The 26,707-nt window shown below is 42.8% G+C and overlaps 1 protein-coding gene across 1 annotated transcript in view; it reads right to left on the bottom strand.

Annotated features, from left to right (window-relative positions):
* tekt3 (tektin 3) overlaps nucleotides 1-25,186 on the bottom strand; it is a 29,744-nt gene extending 4,558 nt beyond the window's left edge. The window contains exons 1-7 of the mRNA XM_033044043.1: nucleotides 25,043-25,186; nucleotides 21,715-22,304; nucleotides 20,858-20,941; nucleotides 20,694-20,764; nucleotides 16,428-16,571; nucleotides 11,721-11,943; nucleotides 8,565-8,719 (exon numbers count right to left, since the gene is read on the bottom strand). Coding sequence (XP_032899934.1) covers nucleotides 8,565-8,719; nucleotides 11,721-11,943; nucleotides 16,428-16,571; nucleotides 20,694-20,764; nucleotides 20,858-20,941; nucleotides 21,715-22,272 — 1,235 coding nt within the window. The 5' untranslated portion in view covers nucleotides 22,273-22,304; nucleotides 25,043-25,186. The remainder of the gene's footprint in view (nucleotides 1-8,564; nucleotides 8,720-11,720; nucleotides 11,944-16,427; nucleotides 16,572-20,693; nucleotides 20,765-20,857; nucleotides 20,942-21,714; nucleotides 22,305-25,042) is intronic.
* Nucleotides 25,187-26,707: the final 1,521 nt, after the last annotated feature.

Below are 26,707 nucleotides of genomic sequence, written 5' to 3'. Positions count from 1 at the left end.
TTATTAGATAGACACAAAATGCTGGAGTAACTCAGCGGGACAGGTAGCATCTCTCGAGAGAAGGAATGGGTGACATTTCGGGTCAAGACCCCATCTTCAAACTGATGTCAGGGGAGAGGGAGATAAATAGATAAGGAAGTAGAAATCAATGTTAGCTGGGAGAAGGTAACAACAAAGCAAACAGGGATAACATGTAGTTAGAGACAGTAAAACTGGTCTGAGAACTGGGAAGAGGGAGGAGATGGAGAGAGAGGGAAAGCAAGGGCTATCTGAAGTTAGAGAAGTCAATGTTCATACCGCTGGGGTGTAAGCTACCCAAGTGAAATATGAGGTGCTGTTCCTCCAATTTGTGCTGGGCCTCACTCTGACAATGGAGGAGGCCCAGGACAGAAAGATTAGTGTGGGAATGGAAGGGGAAGATAAAGTGTTTAGCAACCGGGAGATCAGGTAGGTTAAGGCGGACTGAGTGGAGGTGTTCAGCGAAACGATCGCTGAGCCTCCGATATATAGGCGTCCACACCTGGAACAGCGGATACAATAGATGAGGTTGGAGGAGGTGCAAGTGAACCTCTGTCTCACCTGTCAGGGTCCTTGGACAGAGTCGAGGGGGTTGATGCATCTCCTGCGGTTGCAGCGGAAGGTACTTGGGGAGGGGGTTGTGTGGGAAGGGACGAGTTGACCAGGGATTTGCAGAGAGAACGGTCTCTGCGGAAAGCGGAAAGGGGTGGAGATGGGAAGATGTGGCTAGTGGTGGGATCCCGCTGGAGGTGGCAAAAATGTTGGAGGACTATGTGTTGTATGCGACGGCTGATGGGGTGGAAGGTGAGGACTATGGGGACTCTGTCCCTGTTACGACTCGGGGAGGGGGAACAAGAGCCGAGCTGTGGGATAGAGGAGAGGAGACCCTAGTGATGGAAGAGGGGAAGCCCCATTCCCAAAGGAATGAGGACTGGTATGGAACACCTCATCTTGGGCCTAGATGCTGCATAAACGGAGGCATTGGGAATAGGGGATAGAATACTTACAGGTAGGAAGGTGTGTAGTCTAGATACCTGTGGGAATCAGTGGCCCAAGATGAGGTATTCCATACCAGTCCTCATCCTAGGTGGGCGGCGCGACCGATGTCGCAGCGGCCTCTGCAGTCTGTCTGTGTATTTTTTTTTTTTTTGTCCTGTTGAGGGTTTAGTTTGTAATGGGTTTTTAAATGTGTATGTGTGGGGGGTGGGTGGGGGAAACTTTTAAATCTCTTCCCTGCATGGAGACCCGACCTTTTCCCTGTCGGGTCTCCGTTGCCTTTGGGGCCTAGCGCCGTGGAGCGGCCTCCAACCGGAGCGACCTGGGGGCTCAAGTCACGGAGCCTGTGGAGCTGTAGAGCTGTGGACTTACCTCCATGGAGCTGTGGAGCTGTGGAGCTGTGGAGCTGTGGAGCTGTGGAGCTGTGGAGCTGTGGAACTGTGGACCTACCTCCGTAGAGCGAGCCAGCTTCGGAGGGTGGAGAGCTGCGGGGGCGAGCTGCTGCGACCCGACTCCGGTGGATGGTGACACCGGGAGCTTGCGGGGCACCGGCAACGGCGACTTCTCCCGCCCGAATTGCGGGGTTGAGAGTGACCTGGAGGGGGGCCTTACAACGCCCGGCGCGGCTGTAAATTGCCGCGGACTTGCTAGCGCCCGCCGGGGGCTCCAACATCAAGACACGGGGCAGGGCCTTACATCGCCCGGCGTGGCTTTGAGTGGCCGCGGACTTGCTAGCGCCCGCCGGGGGCTTTGACCTCGACTTCGGGAGAGGAATGGAGAGCAGGGGAGAGACAAGTCTTTGCCTTCCATCACAGTGAGGAGCAGAATCACTGTGATGGATGTTTATGTGAATTGAATTGTGTTGGTGTGTGTCTTGGTTCTTTTTTTGTATGGCTGCAGAAACCAAATTTCGTTTGAATCTCATGTGAGGTTCAAATGACAAATAAAAGGTATTGTATTGTATTGTATTGTTTATAGTACTGAAGATTTCAGTTGATAGTCTGTCTCCTGTGATGGAGACAGTGAGATCAAGAAAAGGTAGGGAGATGTCAGAGATGGTCCAAGTGAATTTGAGTGCAGGATGGAAATTAGTAGTGAAGTTAATGGCCAGTGAGTTCTGCATGGGTGCAGGAGGTAACACCGATGCAGTCTTCAATGTAGCTGAGGTAGAGTTCTTGGAACAGTGATTGTTTGATGTACCCTACAAAGAGGCAGGCACAGCTGGGCCCATGCAAGTGCCCATGGCCACGCTTTGGATTTGAAGGATATGGGAGGAGTCGAAGGAGAAGTTGTTAAGGGCAAGGATCAGCTCTGCTGGGTGGAGGAGAGGGTTGGTAGATGGAAATTGGCTGGTTCTACGGTCGAGAAGGAAATGAAGGGCTTTAAGACCTTCCTGGTGGGGGATGCAGGTGTAGAGTGACTGGACATCCATAGTAAAGATGAGGGATTGGGGGCCTGGAAAACGGAAGTCATTGAAGAGACGTAGGGTGTGTGAGGTGTCTTGGACATAGGTAGGGAGGGATTGGACCAGGGGGGGATAGGATGGAGTCGAGGTATGTGGAAATTAATTCAGTGGGACAGGAGCAAGCAGAAACAATGGGTCTGCCAGGGCACTTCTGTTTATGGATTTTGGGGAGAAGATAAAAACTGGGCCATGCAGGGCTGGGGAACTCTAGGTTGGAGGGCAGACAGCCGGAAGTGATAAGATCTGAAGTGGTCTATGAGATGATGGAATGGTGCTCATCTGTGGGATCATGGTCCGAGGATAAGTAGGAGGAAGTGTCTGAAAGTTGGCGCCTGGCCTCAGGCGGGAGAGGTCAGCGCGCCATACTACCACGGCACCTCCCTTGTCGGCGGGTTTGATGATATGGTTATTAGATGACAGGCAGCAGGAGGAACTTGTTATACAACTCAATTTCACTTCAAATTTCTGATGACTCTGAAAGATTACTCCTAAAATTACAACAAAAATCTGGAAATAGAACAAACACATTTTCAAACCTGTTCAACTTTGAATGAATAGAACAGCAAAACATCATTGCTTTTTTTGGATGTCAATTTGAAGTGGCCCCTCCTGCTCCTTACGTCTATAAGTGAGGTGCTGCCTCATGGTGAATATCCATTGAAATAATATGCTACGATTTGACTCATTTCTGAAAGGAGCTTTTGAAATCAATGCACCTGTTAAATGGACAATTCTACTAAATGGCATGAAGAATATTTCCATTGCCAGAGTGAGGACACACAAACTGGAGGAACGGCATCCCATAATCTGCTTAGGTAGCATTCGAACATTGAATTCTCCAATTTTAGGTAACTGCTACAAAACAACCCCCTCCTCTCTTTTCTCATAAACCCCCCTCTTTCTCCCCTCCCCCCCTTCCATTCCCTAAGCCCGGCTGACCTTGCACCTATCTCCCCTCTCCCCCTCCATCTACATATTTTCCCCAATCTACACAACTCGCACAACTCGTCAATCCTCTAGCTTCACAATTTGCAACTGTCTAATCCTTTTGTCTCACACCTCGTGTGCGTTCGTCGCTGGCCTTTGTCCACTCTCCGCTCTTCTAGCATTCTTTTCCCCACTCCCGCAATCAATCTGACCCAAAACGTCACCGAAACATGTTCTCCCGAGATGCAGTCTAACCCACCGAGTGACTCCAGCTTTTTGTGTTTTTCCTGAAAAATGCTGCACTTGCTTGGTTAATGAGTGATGGGCATCCTTTACAAATATGTCTAAATTCCCAGTTTCCATGAGCTTCTCAAGAAATACTAAAAGTTTGCATATAATTGGTTCTGTGACTTGTAAGGGTTTTCTCAATGATTCAATGATGCAATAATATTTTATTGCCACATGTACCTAGATACAGTGAAATGCTTTGTTTTGCATTTCTCCAGGTGCTCTGGTTTCTTCCCACTAAAGACACAAGTTTGTAGGTTAATTGGTTTCTGGAACTTGTCCCTAGGGTGCAGGAGAGAACTAGTGTAGGGGTAAATATTGATGGGCGCAGACTCAGTGGGCCAAGGGCTTGTTTTGACACTGTATCTCTAAACTGGAGGTTGAATGGCCTAATTCTGCTCCTTGGTCTAATACAGGTACCAGGGAGCCATGCCAACAAAAGTCCAATCACCTAGGTCACAGTTGTGTACACTCATGACCATTCTGGTTATGGGCCTCCTGCCAAAACACCTCGGCAGCAGCAGCTTGAGGCTCAAAGCACAGAAGTAAGGTCTGTCCTCTGTTGCTGCACCAGTGCACAGAGCAGCCTGGAAGAATATTGCATGGCCAATGGACTCAGTATGTGTGCATCTGAAACAGAAAACAACTGTTCTATGCAAGTGTGATTGGGGCAGGAGTTTCCAAAGCAACTCAAAAATATGCTCCACTCCAGGAGATACTGATTTTCATAAATGTGGCATATTGAAAAAAAAGTCATATCTTTTTGACAATTTTTTTTGACTAGTGGAAAAAGAGAAATGTATAACAGGTCCTATCTTGAAGGTTGAATTGTAAATGACTATCTTTCACAGCAGCCCGGTAGCGCAGCGGTAGAGCTGCTGCCTTACAGCGCTTGCTGTGCCAGAGACCCGGGTTCGATCCCAACTACGGGGCTGTCTGTACGGAGTTTGTACATTCGCCCCGTGGCCAATTGGACTTTCGCCGAGATCTTTGGTTTCCTCCCACACTCCAAAGACGTACAGGTATGTGGGTAAATTGGCTTGGTAAATGTAAAAATTGTCTCTAGTGGGTGTAGGATAGTGTTTAGATGCGGGGATCGCTGGTCGGCGCGGACCCGGTGGGCCGAAGGGCCTGTTTCCGCGCTGTATCTCTAAACTAAACTAAACTAAATTAAGCCCGAATTAGATCCAATTCTCAGAAAACCCTTTCAGGGCAAGGCTAAGGTCAACAGAGGGAGAATAATAGTAGAATTTGACAATGAGTCTGAACTTCAACATGATGTCTCCCTTCGATTTAAACCAGCATCTGCAGTTCTTTCCAGCACATATTCCACAATGTCAGGTAACTTGCTTTTTCTGTCCATATCCGAAGTGGTTATTTCTGATGTAACTTTTCCATCTGTGATATTAGCTCAGTATTCTCACCATTCTCACATCTTGACCTAATGGACATGTCCACGACACTGCAATCTGCAACGTGAGCATCCCTTGTTTGTGTCCTCACACTCTACATGTCCTTTTTGTTAATGGCTTTTGTTCATTTTCTCTGTCCCCACTAACACATTAATGCTGTAACTCCTGAATCTTTCCCATTCCCGGCTGTAGAAGGACAAGACAAGGTCACTGCCACCATGAAGCCATTGACCAGATGATTATTACCACTGTAGACACAAAATGCTGGAGTAACTCTGTGGGACAGGCAGCATCTCTGGAGAGATGGAATGGGTGACGTTTCAGCTCAAAACCCTTCTGCAGACTTATTACGACTTATCACCATGGCAACCCTACCTGACATATTCAATTTTTCATATCCATTGTACCCACGCTCTCTCTAAAGATTTACGTCTTTCCCAGATCTGATGAAGGGTCTTTGATGTAAAACATTTCTCTTTCCACAGATGCTAACCCAATTTCTGTATTATTTCGGATTTACAACATCTGCAATTATTTTACATTTTTTCAGCGGACTTGATTCTGAGATGTAAATCATGATGTATTGGAGAAATTCAGCGGATCGGAATGTATCGAGCCTGTATCGGAATGCCAGGATAATAAGTTCATGAGCCATTGGAGAAAAAGTAGACCATTCGGCCCATCGAGTCCCCTTCGTCATTCAGTTATGGCTGAGTTATCTTTCCATCCCAAACCTATTCACCTGCCTTCTCCTCATAACCCTTGACATCTTTACCAATAATGTATTTGTCGATCTCCGACTTAAAAATATACAATGACGGCCTCCACAGCCATCTATAGCAAATAATTCCACAGATTCACCACCCTCTGACTAAAGAAATTCATCCTCACCTCCTTTCTAAAGGTAACTCCTTTTATTCTGAGGCCATGGCCTCAGGTCCAAGACTCTCCCACTAGTGGAAACATCCTCCCCACATCCACTCTATCCACACCCTTCTCTATTTGGTAAGTTTCAATGTGGTTCAATAATGTTATTTTTTGGATACATTTTAATCACCTTTGGGGGCTTGAGATGAATTTTGTATTCCTTCCAATTTAATCTTTATAAAACACTACATAAGCGTAAAAATAAAGCCTTGTGTTCAGATCTAAGCCCCACCATTTAGGAAGGATGACAACGCCTTTGATAATTATACACAGAGGCTGAAGGGCTTCACCTGATAACCTGTGGGCAGAAAGGTAATGAGAAGGTACACAAAATTGCTGGAGAAACTCAGCGGGTGCAGCAGCATCTATGGAGCGAAGGAAATTGGCGACGTTTCGGGCCGAAACCCTTCTTCAGACTGATGGGGGGTGGGGGGGGGAGAAGGAAGGAAAAGGGGAGGAGGAGGAGCCCGAGGGCGGGCGGATGGGAGGGTGGGAGGAGACAGCTAGAGGGTTGAGGAAGGGGAGGAGACAGCAAGGACTAGCAAAATTGGGAGAATTCAATGTTAATGCCATCCGGACGCAAGGTCCCCAGACGGAATATGAGGTGCTGTTCCTCCAATTTCCGCTGTTGCTCACTCTGGCAATGGAGGAGACCCAGGACAGAGAGGTCGGATTGGGAATGGGAGGGGGAGTTGAAGTGCTGAGCCACCGGGAGGTCAGGTTGGTTATTGCGGACTGAGCGGAGGTGTTCGGCGAAACGATCGCCCAACCTCCGCTTAGTCTCCCCGATGTAAATCAGCTGACATCTAGAGCAGCGGATGCAGTAGATGAGGTTGGAGGAGATACAGGTGAACCTTTGTCGCACCTGGAACGACTGCTTGGGTCCTTGAATGGAGTCGAGGGGGGAGGTGAAGGGACAGGTGTTGCATTTCTTGCGGTTGCAACGGAAAGTGCCCGGGGAGGGGGTGGTACGGGAGGGAAGGGAAGAATTGACGAGGGAGTTGCAATGAGGAGGTAATGAGGAGATTCGATGGAGATGTTTAAATTATATATGATGTTTACGGACAACACCTAATGATACCATTGCCTGAAAATTAATCACAAAACAAAGATTCAAGATCATTTGCAAAAAAATGTGACAAGGACCCATATTTAAACAAGGTGAATTGTCATGAACTGAGGTAGAATTCTTGAGACAGTGGAGAACATTCAAAAGACAACTGGATAAATTCTAGGAGGCAAAATAATGACAAAGTCAGAGGATCGGAGCAGGGGCGTGGAATTCATTGGATGACACATTTGAAGGCTTTCCGCCCTTCTTCAGCGCCGAACCATTTCATTCCTTCAACTAATCTTTTTAACAACTTGTTTACGTGGCTCTGTGTTTATGGATTGTGGTGACAAGGAATCGTGAGGCTGGGCCAAGGTGAATGAACCTGTATGGCCCCTTCATGCATTCATGTCTGTAAGATTGGTCGTATCTGGGTGGTTACTTTGCAGGTGAGAGGGTCAGAGACTTTTCAAGAAAGGGAAATGTATTACTTTGTTGTGGTTGTGTAGGAAGGAACTGCAGATGCTGGTTTACACCAAAGATAGACACAAAATGCTGGAGTAACTCAGTGGGTCAGGCAGCATTTCTGGAGAAAAGGAGTAGGTGACTTTTAGGGTTGAGACCCTTCTTCAGACTGAGAGTCAGGAGGAAGGGAGACTCGAGGTATGCAAAGCTACACAACAAATCAGAGCCAGAATACTCAGAATTGGAGCATTGTGGGCTCCGTGGCCATTGGTGCTGGCTCTGATTTATTCTGTACCTTTTGACACCGTCTAAAGAATGATTTTCTAACCCTTTTATCCAGAGATGTTATCTGATCCGCTGAGTGACTCCAACATTTCGTGTCAATCTACACTGAGAAGGGTCTCGATCCGAAACATCACCCATTCCTTCTCTCAATAGATGCTGCCTGTCCCTCTGAGTTACTCCAGCTTTTTGTATCTATCCTCGGTGTAAACCAGCATCTGCAGTTCCTTCCTACACTTTATTGTGGTTGCTGCTCAGCTGACACATGGGGTGGGAGATTGCAACCTTCACATGGTCCGCCCTGTTTCGACGAATGCAATCAACCTGGCGTGCACAATCAAGTAAGATTAGATAGAACAAGTTGTCCTACAACTTTAGGCTGTACACGTCATACGCAAGAAGAAGAAGCTGACACGTAAAGATTGGATGTGACGTTTCGGGTCGAGACTCTTCAGACTGATGTCAGGGGAGAGGGAGATACATAGCTAAGGAAGTGTAAGGTGTGAAAATAGGACAAAGGTAATGGAGATCATGGACAATGTAGAATAGGTCATTGTTAGCTGGGAAACGGTAACAACAAAGCAAACAGAGATAAAATGTAGTTGGAGACAGTAAGACTGGTCGGAGTACTGGGAAGGGGGAGGCATAGAGAGAGTGGGAAAGCAAGGGTTACTCAAAGTTAGAGAAGTTAATGTACATACCACTGGGACTGAATCTTTATTGTTTGACTTACTGAATTTGTACTGGATCACGGCAGAGCTCCACATTTGGTCTCCGTGTACGCTCATCAAGACGGGTTTGAGCTACTTTCAGAGGTCCTTCCTTGTCTCTGATTGCTCGTTTGATTTGCTCAATGGTCAGTTCAGTTTGGAAGATTGTTTGAAGAGTCTGCATGGGCAGAGAGGACACATAAAGAGAGAAGTCATGAACTTGGCCCTGTAACTTTTGCGTGTCCAGCTGCTTATATATTGTACCACAAAAATCTGTTCGCAACCAATAATTGGTTTATTGATCTTATCGATAGCAAAACATGATAAGATCTACAGGAGGCACTGCCTCAGAAAGGAACAGCCAATATCATCAGACCAGGCATGTGACATCAGGGTGGGCAAGTGAGGTAGTGCCTACCCTGATAAAATTATAAAAAGGTCATTATTCAATATAAATAGTAAAGATTTCCAATTCATTTACTAAATTCAGTACTGCTACACATGTCAATAGAACACTCTTGCTTCTTGACGTCTTGGAGTATGTTCTTCTTCTGTATGAAAAGCTAAGATGATGTGGCGGTATTTTCATTTTCACAACATTCGGGAGAAATAATCACCAGCTAACCTTGGGATTGCATTGTTCCATATTTGTTTCTGTTCAGACTTTAGATATGCAATCTATAGGTCAATGGAGGAGATGATTACATTATTTTCTCTCTACACTCCAAAGACGTACAGGCTTGTAGGGTAATTGACTTTGTAAATGTAAAAGAATGTCCCTAGTGGGTGTAGGATAATGTTAATGTGCGGGGATCGCTTGTTGGCGTGGACCCGATGGGCCGAAAGGTCTGTTTCCACGCTGTATATCTGAACTAAACTAAACTAAACGATCCCCCTTCAAAATTTGTCAGCTTATCATCGCACAAGGTTGTTGCTGGGCTAATATTAGATCAATAGGTTAATACCAAGTAATACGTTGTTGGCAGTGGGTAAATAATCTGCAGATATTTTAAACAAATACATTTAACAGCCAGCCCCTCTGCTGTAAAGTATCTTTTATTGGAGATATGTACTGTATATATGTTAATCAGCAACATCAAAGTTCCAAAGGTCAAGCCTAACTTACATTGCTCAGTTGAAATGTAATTAAACCGGTAGATTCGATTCGATTAGATTAGATTAGATTAGATTTATTAACTAGTTAAAGGGCCTGTCCCACTAACGCGACCTTTCAGCGACTATCGTCGACCTTCAACCTCGAGGGCAGTCGCCTGAAAAACCTCGAGCTTGGATCGACCGTCAGCGATGAAACCGCGAGTCGGATCGACCGTCTGCGCACACACACACACACATCGCGCACACACACATCGCAAAGGCGGGGGCCAGGGAAAGCGGGGGAGCGCTATCTGAAATTCACACCCGCGATGAACAGGAAGGTAAACGACGACTGGCACAGTTACGGTAAGTCCTTTAGAGAGCGCAGGGGGGGAGGGGGGGGGAGTGAAGGGGAGAGAGGGGGAGAGAAGGGGAGAGAAGCGGAGAGAAGGGGGGGGGAGAAGGAGTGGAGAAACTTTTAAGAAGCCAGACAACGTTTAATAAAAATTAGCTGGCATTTAACATTATCGGTCGGTTTACTTACCTTTTTTTTCTCAACGAGCTTTACCTTCGACTACCATCGTCTACCTTTGATTGCCTTCAATTACCTACAATAGCATGCAGACCTACTGCGACTTAACTGAGGCCTCGAGTACGCGGGGACTACTCTCGAGCATGAAGGAGAGTTACAAAGACCTCCAAGGACCTCGAGTCGACCATGCTGTGAGTATGAGTCAAGGGCAAACTCTTCTAAACTCGCGAATTAGGTCGCCGCAGTGGGACAGTCCCTTATGTCTTTCACAGACGGAGATAATGAAAGAGAGAATAACTACATGTCTCTTTAATTGTCCTTTATGCTTCTAATATCCAAATTTTACTGTACTTATCCCCACTGCATTCCATCCTTTTTTCTGAAACACTTTCTATCTTTATGCTTGTCTTGGCAGTAATCTCAGTTCATCGTTGAATTGAAACTTTTCAAGCCCAAGTTCTCTCATGTTAATCCATATAATTTTATTTGGAAACTTAATTTTTATTAATATTATCTTGAGAGGTAGATTCATAAAATCTTCCCTAAATATACAACCTCCCCGCCCCCACAACAACCCCCCCCCCCCCCCCCCCCCCCCCCCTCCCCCCCCCCGCCAAAACTACTGCCTTTGCCACACAGAGGGTTAAAGGCAACCACATCCTGTTGGGGAATTATCACCATTCATTCATCGTTTAACATTCCTAGAAAACATTTTGCTAAGTGAATTTCCATACGTCAACAAGGCGAGGTGAAATGCATCAAGAGATGTTGACAAAGTATTCTTATGTTTAGGGAGTGAAGATTAGCTTTGTAATTTGAGGATGTTAGGTACACAAAAGACTCAGCGTGAAAATTCATAGATCAAATGAAAGTTGAGGAATGTCTCCAGCCTGTTTCTTTAGCCTGGGAGCTTCCTACTAAACAACCCTAGTGAGCAGGGTAGGATCAGGAGTGATTCATCCAAACTCCAGGCCAAACATCACCATAGATAGTTTGGTGGTTGGGTAGTTAGTGTGGCTTCACCACAAGGACTGTAATGGCTCAAGGACATTATCCCAATCTTCCAACCTACCTCACTGCAGACCTTGTTCATTAAAAAAAATCTGCACTTCTCTGTAACTGTATAAAGCTGTAACACTATTGTCTACACTCTGGTAGTCTCTTTGCACTACCTGTTGTACTTGTGTATGATTTGATAGTACTTATGTACAGTATAACTTAACTGATAGCACGCAACCAAAGCTTTTCAATTGGTACATGTAACAATAATAAACCAATACCAATTTTCTCAAGGGTAATTAGAGATCAACAATGATTGCTGGCTACAACTGGAATGTAGACTTTCTATGCAAGTTAAGAAAAAAACATAACCACTCAGTGATATTACACCAGTAATGAAATGTCTGGAAACCTGCCCTTTTGGTAAAATAATGCTATATTTATGATATTAACTCCATATACTTTGGATGGTGCAAAGATGCTTTTACATACCTCATACTGAATGATTAGTGACACTTATCAGAAATATTAACCTGAAACCTATATTATTTACCTTAGCAAGATGTATCTGTAACTTATTTTTGGCATCACTTGTCTCGGAGATTCGGTTTGTCAATGAAGTATTCAGCGTATTGAATTGGTTCCACATCTCACTGGACGTTGAATTAAGGAGATTTTCTATATCATCCCGGACTTTAGCAGAAGTGACCCGTTCATTCTGTGACCGTAATATGTTATTATCTGTGAACTTGGCCCAGGTCTCTGGAATTGAAATTCTGTTTGAAAGAAACATTAAAATGATTGCAACCAGCTTCTATCTGCACTTTCTTTTGGCAGCTAGAAGTTCATCCCATTAATAGCACTGAGAAACCAGATAGTTATCACAGATCTTTGCATTCGTTTCCAAAATGTATTGCATTGACAGCAGCTTTACTGTTATCATAGTTGGACAACAGTGCATTTAATAATTCATATCAGTTGTCATATTTAGCAAAGCTGTAACATTTAATTTTAAATCTCATTTGTGAATGATTATGCATGATAGATAAATACTGATTTTGCATTAAGAGGATAAATTGGTCCATTGCCAATATGCAGCAAATCCGACTGCACTGTTGAGAGATGGATGCAGCTTTAAATACAGGAATCAAGGGAGCTGTCCTTTCAAATGTCCATGTTGTTTCAATACACTGGCAACAAGGATAGAGTCCTCACCGTTCACCCACCAGCCTTCGCATTACAACACATCCTCCTCCTATATTCCGTCATCTCCAACATGGTCCCACCACCGGTCACATCTTCCCATCTCCACCCCTTTCCACCTTCCACAGAGATCGCTACATCCACATTTCCTTACTTTACTTATACCTTCCCACCCTAAAGTCCTCCTCCTCAGCCACTTTCCACTGCATCCGCAGGAGATGTAACATCTGTCCCTGAACCTCCCCCATCGTCTCCATCCAGGGACCCCTGCAGTCCTTCCTGGTTGAGACGGAGGTTCACACGCATCTCCTCTAACCTCATCTACCGCATCCGGGTTCCCGATGTGGCCTCTTGTGCATTGGCAAGACCAAGCAACCACCTTCACTGAACACTTATGCTCGGTTTGCCAAGGCTACTAGATCGTCAAGGCTACTGGATCTAATTGCTAACCATTTTAACTCCCCTTCCAATTCCCACACTGACCTTTCTGTCCTGGGCGTCTTCCATTACCAAAGTGAGGCCACATGCAAACTGGAATAACAGTACCTCTTGCATTGCCACTTTCATTTCACTGTACATCTTGTATGTGTATGTGACAAATACAGTTGACTTGACTTGACTCATATTCCATTTGGGTAGCTTACAACCCAACAGTATGAACATTGAATTCTCCAATTTTAGGTAACTTCTAACACCACCCCCCTCTCCTCCATCCCGCCCCACCTGGACTCACACCTGTTTTCCCCTCCCCCTCTTCCTACATTCATTCCTCTGGCTTCACAATTTGCAACTCTTCAATAATTCAATCTCACACCTTCTGAGTTAATCTCTGGCCTTTATACCAAATGTGTGTCTGTCCCACACACCCCCTTGCCTATGTCCACATATTACCTACCATGCTTAATTCCTGTCTCTCCTCTCTCCCAGCTTTCTTCTCCACCCCCTTACAATCAATCTGAAGAAGGGTCCTGACCTGAAACGTCACCTATCCATGTTCTCCAAAGAACAGGGTGGTGCAGTGGTGCAGCGGTAAAATTGCTGCCTTACAGCGCCAGTGACCCAGGTTCAATCCTGACCATAGGTGCTGCCTGTATGGAGTTTGTACATTCTCCTTGTGACCATGTGGGTTTTCTCTGGGTGCTCCGGGTTTCTTCCCGTAATCTAAAGACGTACAGGTTTGAACATTAATTGGCTTCTGTAAATTGTCCCTAGTCTGTAAGATAGTGGTAGTGTATGGGACACTAGAGCTAGTGCATAGTGGATAGTGTATAGTGCTAGTATAGTGTTGGGCTGGTCGGTGCGGAATCGGTGGGTCGAATGGCCTGTTTCTGCACTGTTTCTCTAAAGTCTATAAATACAGATGTTGCCTGACCTGCTGAGTTGCTCCAGCACTTTGTGTCCTGAAGGGTAACAATCACCCAATGTGAAACCGTTAAATGATGACTTTTCTCTTGGAACATTAGAGTATACTTTAGAGTTTAGAATAAAGCACACTTGGATAAGGTACACCAAGGAACACTGTAGCTAATCTGGCCCCAGACTGTCACCAGATTCCTTATAAACTGATGGAGATTCCTCAAATGACACGAATTAAATGTGAAAATAAGGAAGTTCATTTATATACATTCAGAATTGAAAACATTAGTTGAAAGCACACCACTTTATAGTATTTAAATTACCCATAAGATATTAACAGGTTTTGTAGATACATTTAGAATGAGTTGAGGCATCTCTGTAACTTCATAGAAGAACTGTCTAGGTTTTACGCCAAATTTAGTTTATATTATATTTCTTATATCTCCTGATTACTCAACCAGAGACCAGCATAATTAAGAATACTTGTTCAGATCAAACAGCAGCTATTCAAATAGATTTGACAATTTCATTTTTCAGCCTTAAGGGCCAAAATAACACATCCATTGGAATGGATTTCAATGTAGAAATTTCCAGGGCAACTCATGAACACGATGTGTAACTCTAATTTACACTTAGGAATTGTTGTGATAAATATATAGCATAGAGGCAATTTGCACATCTGTTTTCTGAATCCGAATCTTTATAAAGTTCACACAAAGAAAATGTAACAGCTGTGGAATAGATGAAGGAAACGACAAGTTTTGATCAAAGGGACAATCTGACCTTAATGTCGAAGAAAGATGTAACTGAAAGGCCTGGATAGAGTAGATGTGGAGAGGATGTTTCCATTAATGGGAGAGTATAGGGCCAGAGGCCATAGCCTCAGAATAAAAGGACGTACTATTAGAAAGTTGAGAAGGAATTTCTTTTGTCAGAGGGTGGTGATTCTGTGGAATTAATTGCCACAGACGGCTGAGGAGACCAAGTCAATGGATATTTTTAAGGCGTAGATTGAGAGGAGTAAGGGTGTCAGGGGTTATGGGGCGAAGGCAGGAGAATGGTGTTGAGAGGGAAAGATAGATCAGCCATGATTGAATGGCGAAGCAGAGTGATGGGTCGAATGGCCTAAATCTGCCCCTAGAACTTATGAACTTATGAATTCATAATGTACTCTCAGCGACCATTACCATAAGGAATAACAATTTCTAAACAAGAGCACGATACAATAACACAATCTGCAGTAATGAAGAAATAAAAGGATTAATGTGTAATAAAGTGTATTGGTTGAATATGTAAAGACTTTGTCTCTATTGCCAGGCAGATAAGGTGTGTAGGAAGGATCTGCAGGTGCTGGTTTAAACCGAAGATAGACACAAAACGCTGGAGTAACTCAGCGGGACAGGCAGCATCTCTGGAGAGAAGGAATGGGTGACGTTTTAGGTCAAGACCCTTCTTCAGACTGTAAGTAACAGGAAAGGGAAACAAGTGATATAGATGATGATATACATGGATGCAGCACAAATGAATGAAAGGTATGCAAAAAAGTTGCAATGTTTAAGGAAACAGGCCATTGTTAGCTGTATGCTCGGTGAGAACGACAGATAAGAGTTGTCAGGCAGATAAGAGTTGGTCTAGGTATCATGTTTGGCACAGACATTGTTGGCTGAAGGACCTGGTCTATGCTGTACTGTTATATGTTAAATGTTCTATAGTATTTCTTCAAGACTAGCATGCTTCCAAACACTTTTGATAATTTGACTGAATGTATGCCTCCACTGCACATAGAGAATGAAAATACTAAAAGTAAGGAAATAATTTATAGCTAGAAATTGTCTTCATTCTTTCACATTGATGTTTTTAGAGATTCACAACTATACAGCACGGCAACAGGCCCTCCAGCCCACCTTGTCCATGCCAACCAAGTTAACATGATGAGCTAGTCCCATTTGCCTGCATTTGCATTGTCCTCTTAACCCTTTCTATCCAGCCATCTGACCAGGAGTTTGCCTGAAACATTCCCACATTGACTTTCGTTATTAAGATATTTTAAGTCGTAAGTTATAGGAGGAGAATTAGGCTGTTTGCCCAATCAAGTCCACTCCACCATTCAATCATGGCTGATCTATCTTTCCCTCTCAACCCCATTCTCCTGCCTTCTCCTCATAACCCTTGGAACCCGCACTAATCAAAGTCAACAAGACTACAATTGTAGTCATTGTAACTAACGTATTTAGGTATTTGACAACACTAGGCACGGCCAATTTGCATAAGATTTCTAATTATGCAAACTTTCATAAAGAAAATTATTCATAAACTGGAATTTCTTTCTTTAAAAACCTTTAAGGTGAGAGGGGCAAAGTTCAAAGAAGTATGTTTATTGGCCAAGTATTCACATACAAGGAATTTGCCTTGGTGCTCCGCCCACAAGTAACAACATGACATACATTAAGATGCGCGGGTCAGGTTTTATTTTACTATGGTGAGTGCATGAAATGCGCTGCCAGTGGCATTTAAAATACTTTTGGTTAGGCATGTGGATATGCAGGGAAAGGAGGGATATGGGTTATGTGCAGGTAGATAAGTGATGGTCTTGGCATTCTTGGCAGACATTGTGGGCTGAAGGGCTTGTTCTTGTGCAGTACTGTTCAATGTTCTAAAACAGTAACAGTTCAGTAACGCCTCAAATGTTGTTATATCTTACGTGGCATCCATACGATCCACCCCTCTGTAGTAACCGATGCCATCAGATGTGTTTCGGAGTTGGTGGCACTTGCCGTCAATTCTATACGCTACATTTTTATCATTGCTATCCCGCTCCAACTCATGCTGAGCTCCTCTATTTGTTCTGCAAAAAAAGAACAACCTTGATGTTTCAGTACTGCAAAAATAAGAAGCAAATTGGGGGACAAAAAAACAGTACCAAAGCAAAACACCCCACAGAGTTTGCAAACCTGGAATATAAACAGAAAAAAAGCATGAGGGTCGAAAACGGATTTAATGATTCAAGTTGTTGACATTTTATAATGATAGGAGAGAACTGCAGATGCTGGTTTAAATCGAAGATGGACACAAAATGCTGGAGTAACTCAGCGGGACAGGCAACATCTCTGGAGAAGGAACGGGTGACATTTTATACGTACGCCCCTTTCAAATTCTAAAGGTTTCTGTGCAAGTAAGCACCAGGTGCTTTCTATATTGGGAGACCAATCCACAATATCCGACATACACAACTTCACACAATCTCCTGTGCCCAACCTGGATGTGCACCCATTTCTCCCACACTCCAAAGGGCAGCACAGTGACCCAGCGGTAGAGATGCTGTCTTAGAGCTCCAGAGACCCAGGTTCGATCCTGACTATGGGAGCTATTTGTATGAAGGTTGTACTTTCTCTCTGTGACCACGTGGGTTTTCTCCGGGTGCTCCAGTTCAATCCAACACACTAAAGTTTGTAGGTTAATTGGCTTTGGTAAAATTGTAAAATTGTCCCTGGTGTGTAAGATACGGTTAGTGAATGGGATGCTCGCAGGTCGGCACAGACTCTGTGGGTCAAATGTCCTGTTCCCGCGCTGGTCGGTCTAAATTCCCACTGTCTGCTTTCCCCTTCCTCCCTGATCCCTTCCACAATATCACCTTCCGCCTATATCACCTTCCTCTGGTATTACTTTTCACGCCTCTTCTCTCTGTATCTCAGTCATTTGTCTTTTCATCTCCAGCCTTTGTCCAACTCTCTGCCAATCAAACCCCCCTCATCTGTACTCACCTATCACTCGCCAGGCTTTGTGCTCCCCCACCTTTCCTCCAACTTTCTTCCCACTACTATGATCAGTCTAAAGAAGGGTCCCAACTCGATCTGTCCTCCAGAGATGTCCTCCAGAGATGCTGTCTGACCAAGAGTTACTCCAGCACTTTGTGTCTTTTTTTTGTAAACTTGCAGCTGCACTTCCTTGTGCCTGCATGTTATACAATCTCCATCAGCACACATTTCTTTCCCACAAAATCGAAAAATATATAGGTATTGGAAAACTGAAACAAAAATCAGCAAATCCTGAAAGCACCCAGCAGGTCAAGCAAGCATTCCTGGCTTGGAGATACAGAATTAGCTTCCAAAATGAGTAGTATTCGACAGACAGCCTGGGTTGGTGCCTGTGGTCCCCGTCCATCTGTACTTATCGAGGGTGGATACACACTGCCAAAAACTTCACTCCTGGGAATCTGGCTGTGAGGAATTAGTACTAAGCCAGTCCCAGAATGGCGGTGCAGGCTCGAAGGGCCGAATGGCCTACTCCTGCACCTATTTTCTATGTATCTATGTATCTATGTATCTATGTTGCTGTGCACCACCTGATAAAGTTGCAAGGCCTTGTATCAGTTTCAATGGTATTTATTTCTAAATCTTTCTGATAACCTATCAAAATTGCCACCATTATTGAAAACTCAATATGTTATTTCAAAGCACACTAACATACCAAGCAACGGTGAAAAATTCAAACAAAACCATTTAGGGTGGTCAAAATGGCTTTTAGTACATTGGGCTTCGTTAGTCAGAGTATTATAGAAGTTGAGACATCATTTTGCAGTTATATAAGACGTTGGTGAGGCCGCATTTAGACTATTATGTTTAGTTTTGGGCACCGTGTTGTAGGAAAGATGTTGCCAAGTTGGAAAGGGTACAGAGAAGATTTAAGAGGATGCTGCCAGGACTCAAGAGCCTGAGCTATAGAGATAGGTTGAGCAGGCTGGGACTCTATTCCTTGGAGTGCAGAAAGATGAGGGGTGATCTGATCTAACTGTATAAAACCATGAATGGAATAGATCGGGTAGATGAGTCTCTTGCCCAAAGTAGCAAATCGAGAACCGGAGGACATAGGCTTAAGGTGAAGGAGGAAAGATTTAATAAGAAACTGAGGGGTCACTTTTTCACACAGAGGGTGGGTGGTGTATGGAAGGAGCTGCCAGAGGAGGAAGTTGAGGCAGTGACTGTTGCAATGTCTAAGAAATAATTAGACAGGCACATGGATAGGACAGGTTTAGAGGGGTATGGGCCAAATGCAGGCAGGTAGATGGAACATGTTGGTCGTTGTGGGCAAGTTGGGCCTAACGGCCTGTTTTCATGCTGTGTCTCCATGATTCTAAGAGTCTTTGTCTGATTCTCCAGATTCAGAATCCCAGTCAGACCAATTATAATAAAAAGGAACTGCAGATGCTGGTTTATACCAAAGATGGACACAAAATGCTGGCAATCAGTCTGAAGAAGGGCCTCAATCCAAAACGTCACCAATCCACATTCTCTAGAGATGCTGCCTGACCCGCTGAGTTATGCTGGCTGAAGCAGATTCAGCATTGGAATGACTGTATTAGACAATCTGCTCACATGCCGGGCAGAATTTCCCAGTGAAAGGCTGCCCTCTGAAGCTGTCACACACCTTATCGCAGACTTACAGTAGGTCAGCTGGATCCCAGTGACTGCATTCAAAATTGCCAGCTCCAGCCAGCATAATTCAGCCCAATGTATAAAGAAGTATCGCGACCCAAAACAAGGTCTGTCCATTCTCTCTGCAGGCGTTGCCTGACCTGCTGAGCTCCAGAATCTATGGATTCTTGTGTCTCCAATTTCAGATAGGCAATCAGCAGAACAATGATGAGCCTGTACCCTTCGCTCTCCATTGAGACCTACCTGGTCTGTTGAGTATTTCATGCATTTTACTTCTTAAACATGCATTTTACTTCGTAAATTTGAACACAACAGTAAACTGTAGGATCGTTAAATTCCTTTAACTATACCTTGGACACAATAAAGGAGCTATTTAAAAATTCAATCATGGTGAGAGAGGCTTCTGCAAATCACCATTCAGACACTGCATTAATATTTGAACATAATCAATCATGTAGGGTAACCTGACCAGAGCAGTATACATTGTGGGATGGCAGATTTCTGTCCGCCTTCAGTGTTTCAGAAACCTGAAAAGATGTTTAAGGAAATGTCCGATGGGTGAATTGTCAAATTTTTAAAAGTTCACAAATTTTCTTTAATGATATGCAGGCACAAGGACTGCAGATGCTGGTTTACTAAATAAGACACAAAGGTGGACTAACGCAGCAGGTCAGGCAACATCCCTGGAGGAGATCCAAAAATGTCCCGACTCGAAACTTTGCCCATTCATGTCCTTCAGAGATGAATGGGCCATGCCTATTCCTGTCTGACCCGCTGAGTTACTCCAGCACTTTGTGTCTTCTTTAGGAATATTATATTTTCTTTAAGCAAACTATGAATTGGTCATCTACAAGTTATTTCTCATGTCCCCTCTAAACCTCCAACAGCTTACCCTAAACCTATGCCCTCTTGTCTTAGATACCAATACTGTGGGGGCTTGGTCATTTCTGTGAGATAACTACATCACAAAAACAACCAATGTGAAAATGTCCCCTATAGATTCCTCTGGAATTTGCTTGGTGCTTAAGTATTAGTGAATATTTAGTTGCTGTCATTTCAATAAAGAGTTTGGTCTGAAGAAGGGTCTCGACCTGAAATGTCACCCATTCCTTTTCTCTGGAGTTGTTGCATGTCCCGCTGAATGACTCCAATATTTTGTGTCTATATTTGATGAAAAGATTATTGGGTCTGAAGGATCTAATTAGTTACAAAGAGAGATGATAGGGTGGCTCTCTGCAATTAGTTTGCTAAGAGACATTTACTACAACATTCACATCAACATTAAAAAGTTGCTGTACTGTACTTGGTGTTTTAAAACATGTTCTTCACCAAACGCTATTAATTTAAGAATATAGAACATGAAAATACCATGCAGTACACTGAAACTATTCAATACACAAAATTCACTTCAGAACTCAATTTAACAAATTCTCGTCAAATTGTAGCTCTGGAAATTTTTTTCCTGAATGTTTTAAATTTATGGTTTGGTTTGTAATTTATAATTATTCTTTCGTAATTCAAAGTGTTGCTCTTACCCAAGTTGGGCTATCGCCCAATCCAGGTGTCTCCTCATTCTTCCTTGACAGGACTTTATACAATCAACCTCCTGGTGAAAAAATGTAGATGTTACTCAATCACCAAACTGAAATACATTCGTAACAAATGAATGGTGGAATTCTTGTTATTCAATTGCACTAACCTTTATCAACTGTTTCTCCACATCATCATGGACGAGATCTATCCCCAGTCTTTTCTCTCTCTGGTAAAGGCATTCCTGTGCCATCTGTTGTAATAATGATTGACAAACAAATCAAAAATGGTCTGTAAACCAAGTGAACTGGATACAAGATCCCTGACCTTTAATGCGTGCCCAGTGACAATTTATTAGAGTCATGGAATGAACAGTGTGGAAACAGGCCCTTCGGCCCAACTTGCCCACACCAGCCAACATGTCCCAGCTACATTAGTACCATCTGCCCGCGTTTGGTCCATATCCCTCCAAACCTGTCCTATCCATATTGTTGATTAAGACTCACAAATTCACTCAAATTATGTAAAAAAACATTTCCCGCACATCTCCTTTAAACATTACTCCTCTCACCTTGAAACTCTGCACTCTAGACTTTGACATTTTCAACCTGGGAAAAAGATTCTGACTACCCTATCTATGCCTCTCGTCATTTTATATTAGTGAAACATTATAACTAAATGCTTGTCACAATAACAACAAAGGCACATTTTCTTTCCAACTAAATCAATGTTCTTCATTGGGATCATAAAAAGGTTGTTAGACTGTAAGCTAATAAGTAATGGGACCTAACTGCACCAAAGCTACTTTGCCTAAGGTATTTATCAATGAATATCTGAAGCTGAACCAGGTAAAATGGAGGGAAATAATTGTTATTTATTAAACAATTAAAATATCTTCTCTATAAAATAGTTCCTTTCCTCTGAACATTACTTGATTAGTTGCTGGATATTATCTTTGCACATTTTCAAGGATCCATTATTAGTGCATTAAGACATCAAATAATGAATGATTAAAGATCAATATACCTGTAGAGGTCCATCAGTTTCCATTAGGGCTCGCTCCAATCGTTTCTTGATGTGCATGAGAGCATTAGTTTCTCCGCTCATCTGCTCAGCCTCATGATCCAATTCAGATTTCCAAAACATAATATCATTGACACGTTCTCCTAAGTTTTTGTTGCTTTCAAACTGTATTTTCTTGGTGACGTTGTCCTTGAACTGAAGCAGGCGTGCGGTGTCAACCCTGAGCCTGTCTGCAAAATGTCTAGACGTCTCCGATTCCTTGTAATTGTACTGGTTGGATTCGTACCAATCCTGGGGGGTGTATCTAGTAAGTATCGCCGTTCTGTTGGATGGCGAATGTGCACTCTTGACCTCAACAGGTTCAGGGACATTCATAGTAAAAGAGCCCAGGTTTGGAGCAATGCTTGCAATCTTGTAGTAAGTGCTAGGTCGCCAAGGCATCATTAAACTCTGCCTGTACCCATTAAGAGCATAGTGCCCCTTATAACTTGATGCCATTGTTGATATGGTCGGCAGAAAGTTAACAGTAGCTGGTCTAGGACGAGTGTAAGTAGCAGTCATTGTTGGGTCTCAAAGCTCAGTGACGCCTCTTCCTGTAAAGGACACAAATCATTACTTTATTTTTAAAACATTATTTTATTCTTATTGTGTAATATTATCTGTTCTGATTGCATAGCATGCAAGATAAAGCTTTTCACTGTACCTCGGTACATGTGACAATAATGAGTCTATATTATGTTCAATGTTATCCCTATAGACATTGACTTGAATTAACATATCCTGTGCCTCCAACAGTGAATTACTTTCAGTGAAAGAGTAGGTGAAGGATCATTACAGCTCTATTCATCTCCTTCAAATAACAGAATATTATTCTATCTTCATTTGAAAACAAGGGACAGCTTCTTCCCCACAGCCATCAGAATATTAAACTCAACTCAAACAAAAATCTGAACTTTAATAGCCTATTGCACTTTATATGCTTATATATGTGTGTATATATATATATATATATATATATTCAATGGTATATGGACACACTGATCTGTTCTGTATTATTTATACCTACTATATTCTGTTGTGCTGAAGCAAAGCAAGAATTTCATTGTCCTATCTGGGACATGACAATAAACTCTCTTGAATCTTAAATCTTAAATCTATTAAATAGTGTAATAAGTAACTCATAAATAGAAGTTGTTGATTTTTACCTCTCTTAATGATTTAACCAATATCTTTTGCAAAGGTAATTGAAATAAAACCTCAGGTATTTGCTCGATGGGAGGTACATAATTGAGATTAACTTTCATATTTTCATTAGATTATTCCAATTTTGTTTAGATTCATGATTTTAAAAATTATTTTCACCACTTCTAAAACCATTCCCAATAATCTACGACCCTTTAAATCAAATATTATTTGCTATGAATCGTATTAACGCCACCAATCAAGTGTGAACCAATATTCAAATACCTACTTAATAGCTGAGAGCTGATAACTATGTTCTCAGTTATTACAGAGTTCTATATAGAACTAAGAGCTCCAGCTATGCAGTTCCTGTACAGATTTTTTCTTGATTCTTGGTTTCTTGGTTTCCTGGTCCTCCAAAATATTCCAAATGGAATTTAAACTGGAGGTGGTGGAGGGAGGACTTAAGCCAGAGAAGGGTTTTTGGGAAGAAAGAGCTACCTTAAATTTAGTACCTTAAATTTAAACTGTATAGCTGTAACTAAGACTTTAAATTAATTGGTTTACAATAATTAACCGCATTACAGTTCCTGTTACCTTTCAGGAGGCATCATAAGTCACTGAATAATACCACCCACGACGTCTCGGCAAACTATTCAACTGTAACATCCCTGACATGGATGTCTAAGTTAATCTCAATTGGCTGTGTTGGGCTGGCCACATTGTTTGTATACTCAGCACTGAACTCATAAAAACAAAAGTTATATCAAGCTCTGTCTTGGGAGATGTTAGTCAGGTGCACTGCAAGAAAGATTTGAGGCTCAGAGTTGATTGAAGAAACGTAACATCCCCATTCATTGATTCCCAAGAAAACCTTTGGCCCATGAGGACATGAGGAGTGGGAGCAACCAGGATGGTATTGAGAACTTCCAGGGTTTGTATCAGAGCAACAGAAGACACACTTTTTCCTCACAAACTACCCACCTGCCCATCCCGTGTTATCTCCTGCTCACATCCATGAAACAGTTTCCACACCAACATCATTAGTCACCTTAGAACCCACAAAACTGGAATGAAGGCAAGTAATCCTTGATCCCAAGAAAAACGCATAAGATACCACTTTTACTGTTTGCTGAACATTTATTCCCTGTATTTCCTTCACAGACTTTTCCTGTTGGTTGATCAACAATCTACCAGTTCCATAGTTTGCATTCTCACGTACACAAAGAGCTATCCCCTCCCCCACAAAACAAAACCCAAAGAAATGTCCTTCGTATCATCCACAATCTTTGTAAATTATCCGGATAAATATACAATATACAATTATTAAAATACAACAATATCCAAGCGTGTAATGTCCACAACCCTAATAGCTAAATGCAACCATTTTCCATGCATGCACACATACATGTACGCTCGACAATATAGTTTTTATTTCTTATGACAACTAACAACATTAAACATGGTAATTAATCAACTCTACTGTAAATGCCATTAACATATCACCTTTAACAGGCGTACAATTGGAGTATTATGCCTAATTGGAGGATTTCAACTTCTAAACCTTGATTATTGTAATGCATTTTTCTCAACTATTCAAATACGAGTGGAAGCAACTTCTGCACTTAAGAGTACATTTTGAACAATGTGTGTTTATACATACAAATATATATATATATTGCAACTATATTCATAAATACATATTGTTCAAAATTTACTGTCCAAGTGCAAAAGTTACTTCCACTTCTATAAGGATATATATATATATATATATACACATATACACACATATACATACACATATATACATATATACATATACATAAACAAACATTGTTCAAAATGTATATATATATATATATATATATATACACATATTCATTGTGCAAATGTTATATATCATATATATATTTTGAACCATGTGTGTTCACATTGTTCAAAAGAAAATATATATATATATATGAACGATGTGTGTTTATGTATATATTAGAAACTAATTCCTGGACTATTTGCATTTCTGTAACATACATATATACACATGATTAGCCATAAATATATATATATAACAGTAATGCAAATTGTCCAGGAATTTATTTCTAGTTCTTTTCCTAAAAGGAAACCAAATGATGCAAAATATTACAGGTTTTACCGATCAGATAACAGGATATTTTGCAGGTGCGACGGTGTTCACTGTCTTCGTGCTGTCAAAGGTGCAGCGCAGGTGGATAGTTAGCGGTGGCTGCGAGCCGCCAGCCCGGCTGTGTGGACTGCCTGACTGACAGCCGTGTGGACGACCTGGTTTCGGGCTCCTGGGCCATTCGGGCTGATGAGCAAATGAGCGGGCGGCGGGGGCGGGCTCGGCTGCCGGGGCTAGACGTACAGCTCTGTGTGTACAGCAAACCCTGCAGTCCCGTTACCATGGACGCCGTGGGTTGGCAACGACCTCCCCGGGACAGAGGACAGACAGAGCCTGCAGATAGAATGGGCACAACTTGCTTTGGATGCCAGGTGAACCAATGGCACGCTGGGCAGGAGACACATAAGCCAACACTTTGCAAGCAATTCAACATAAATTTAATTTGCATGCAATTCAACATCATAAACTTAAAGTCATTTAAATGTTAATTAGAACCAGTTATGAATGTTCCTGTCTGATTCCAATATCTACCAAGCAAATACAAGCATCTGCATATATACACAATGCCTTTAGGACATCCAAATTCATTTTTATAACTGATGGACACTTTCCATGTCTGACTTGCTTTTGTTTAGTTTATTGTCACGTGTACCTAGGTACAGTGAAAAGTTGTGTAGGAAAGAACTGCAGATGCTGGTTTACCCCGAAGATACACACAAAATGCTGGAGTAACTCAGCGGGACAGGCAGCATCTCTGGAGAGAAGGAATAGGTGACGTTTTGGGGCAAGACACTTGCACTTCTTCACTCTGAAGAAGGGTCTGGGCCCGAAACGCCACCTATTCCCTTTCTACAGTGAAATGTTTTTTGTTGCGTGTTTTCCAGACAGAGGAAATACTATACATGATTGCATGACGGTAATTTTTAGTTTTTGTTTTAGAGATACTGCTTGGAAACAAGCCCTTCAGCCCACTGAGTCCAGCAATCCCCACACACTAAGACTATCCTACGCACACTAGGGACAATTTACAAATTTACCAAGCCAATTAAACTACAAACCTATACGTCATTGGAGTGTAGGATGAAACCGGAGCACCCAGAGAAAACCCACGCAGGTCATGGGGAGAACGCACAAACACCATACAGACAGCACCCGTAGTTAGGATCGAACCCAGGTCCATGGCACTGTAAGGCAGCAACTCTACCGCTGCACCACTGTGTCGCACTTAGTGCAAGATAAAGTTCAGTGAAGTCTGATTAAAGATAGACTGAGGGTCCCCAGTGAGGTAGAGGTCTCCAATGAGATGTACTCGCTAGAATTTAGAAGACTGAGGGGTGATCTAATAGAAACTTACAAAATTCTTAAGGGGTTGGACAGGCTAGATGCAGGAAGATTGTTCCCGATGTTGGGGAAGTCCAGAACTAGGGGTCACAATTTAAGGATAAGGGGGAAATCTTTTAGGGCCGAGATGAGAAAAACATTTTTCACACAGAGAGTGGTGAATCTCAGGAATTCTCTGCCACAGAAGGTAGTTGAGGCCAGTTCATTGGCTATATTTAAGAGGAAGTTGGATGTGGCCCTTGTGGCTAAAGGGATCAGGGGGTATGGAGAGAAGGCAGGTACGGGATACTGAGTTGGATGATCAGCCATGATCATATTGAATGGCGGTGCAGGCTC

This window comes from Amblyraja radiata, chromosome 26 (genome assembly GCF_010909765.2).
Source record: "Amblyraja radiata isolate CabotCenter1 chromosome 26, sAmbRad1.1.pri, whole genome shotgun sequence".
In the NCBI taxonomy this organism is placed as follows: domain Eukaryota; kingdom Metazoa; phylum Chordata; class Chondrichthyes; order Rajiformes; family Rajidae; genus Amblyraja; species Amblyraja radiata.
The sequence above is the reverse complement of the archived record's forward strand: the minus strand, read 5'-3'. Positions and strand labels throughout refer to the sequence as shown.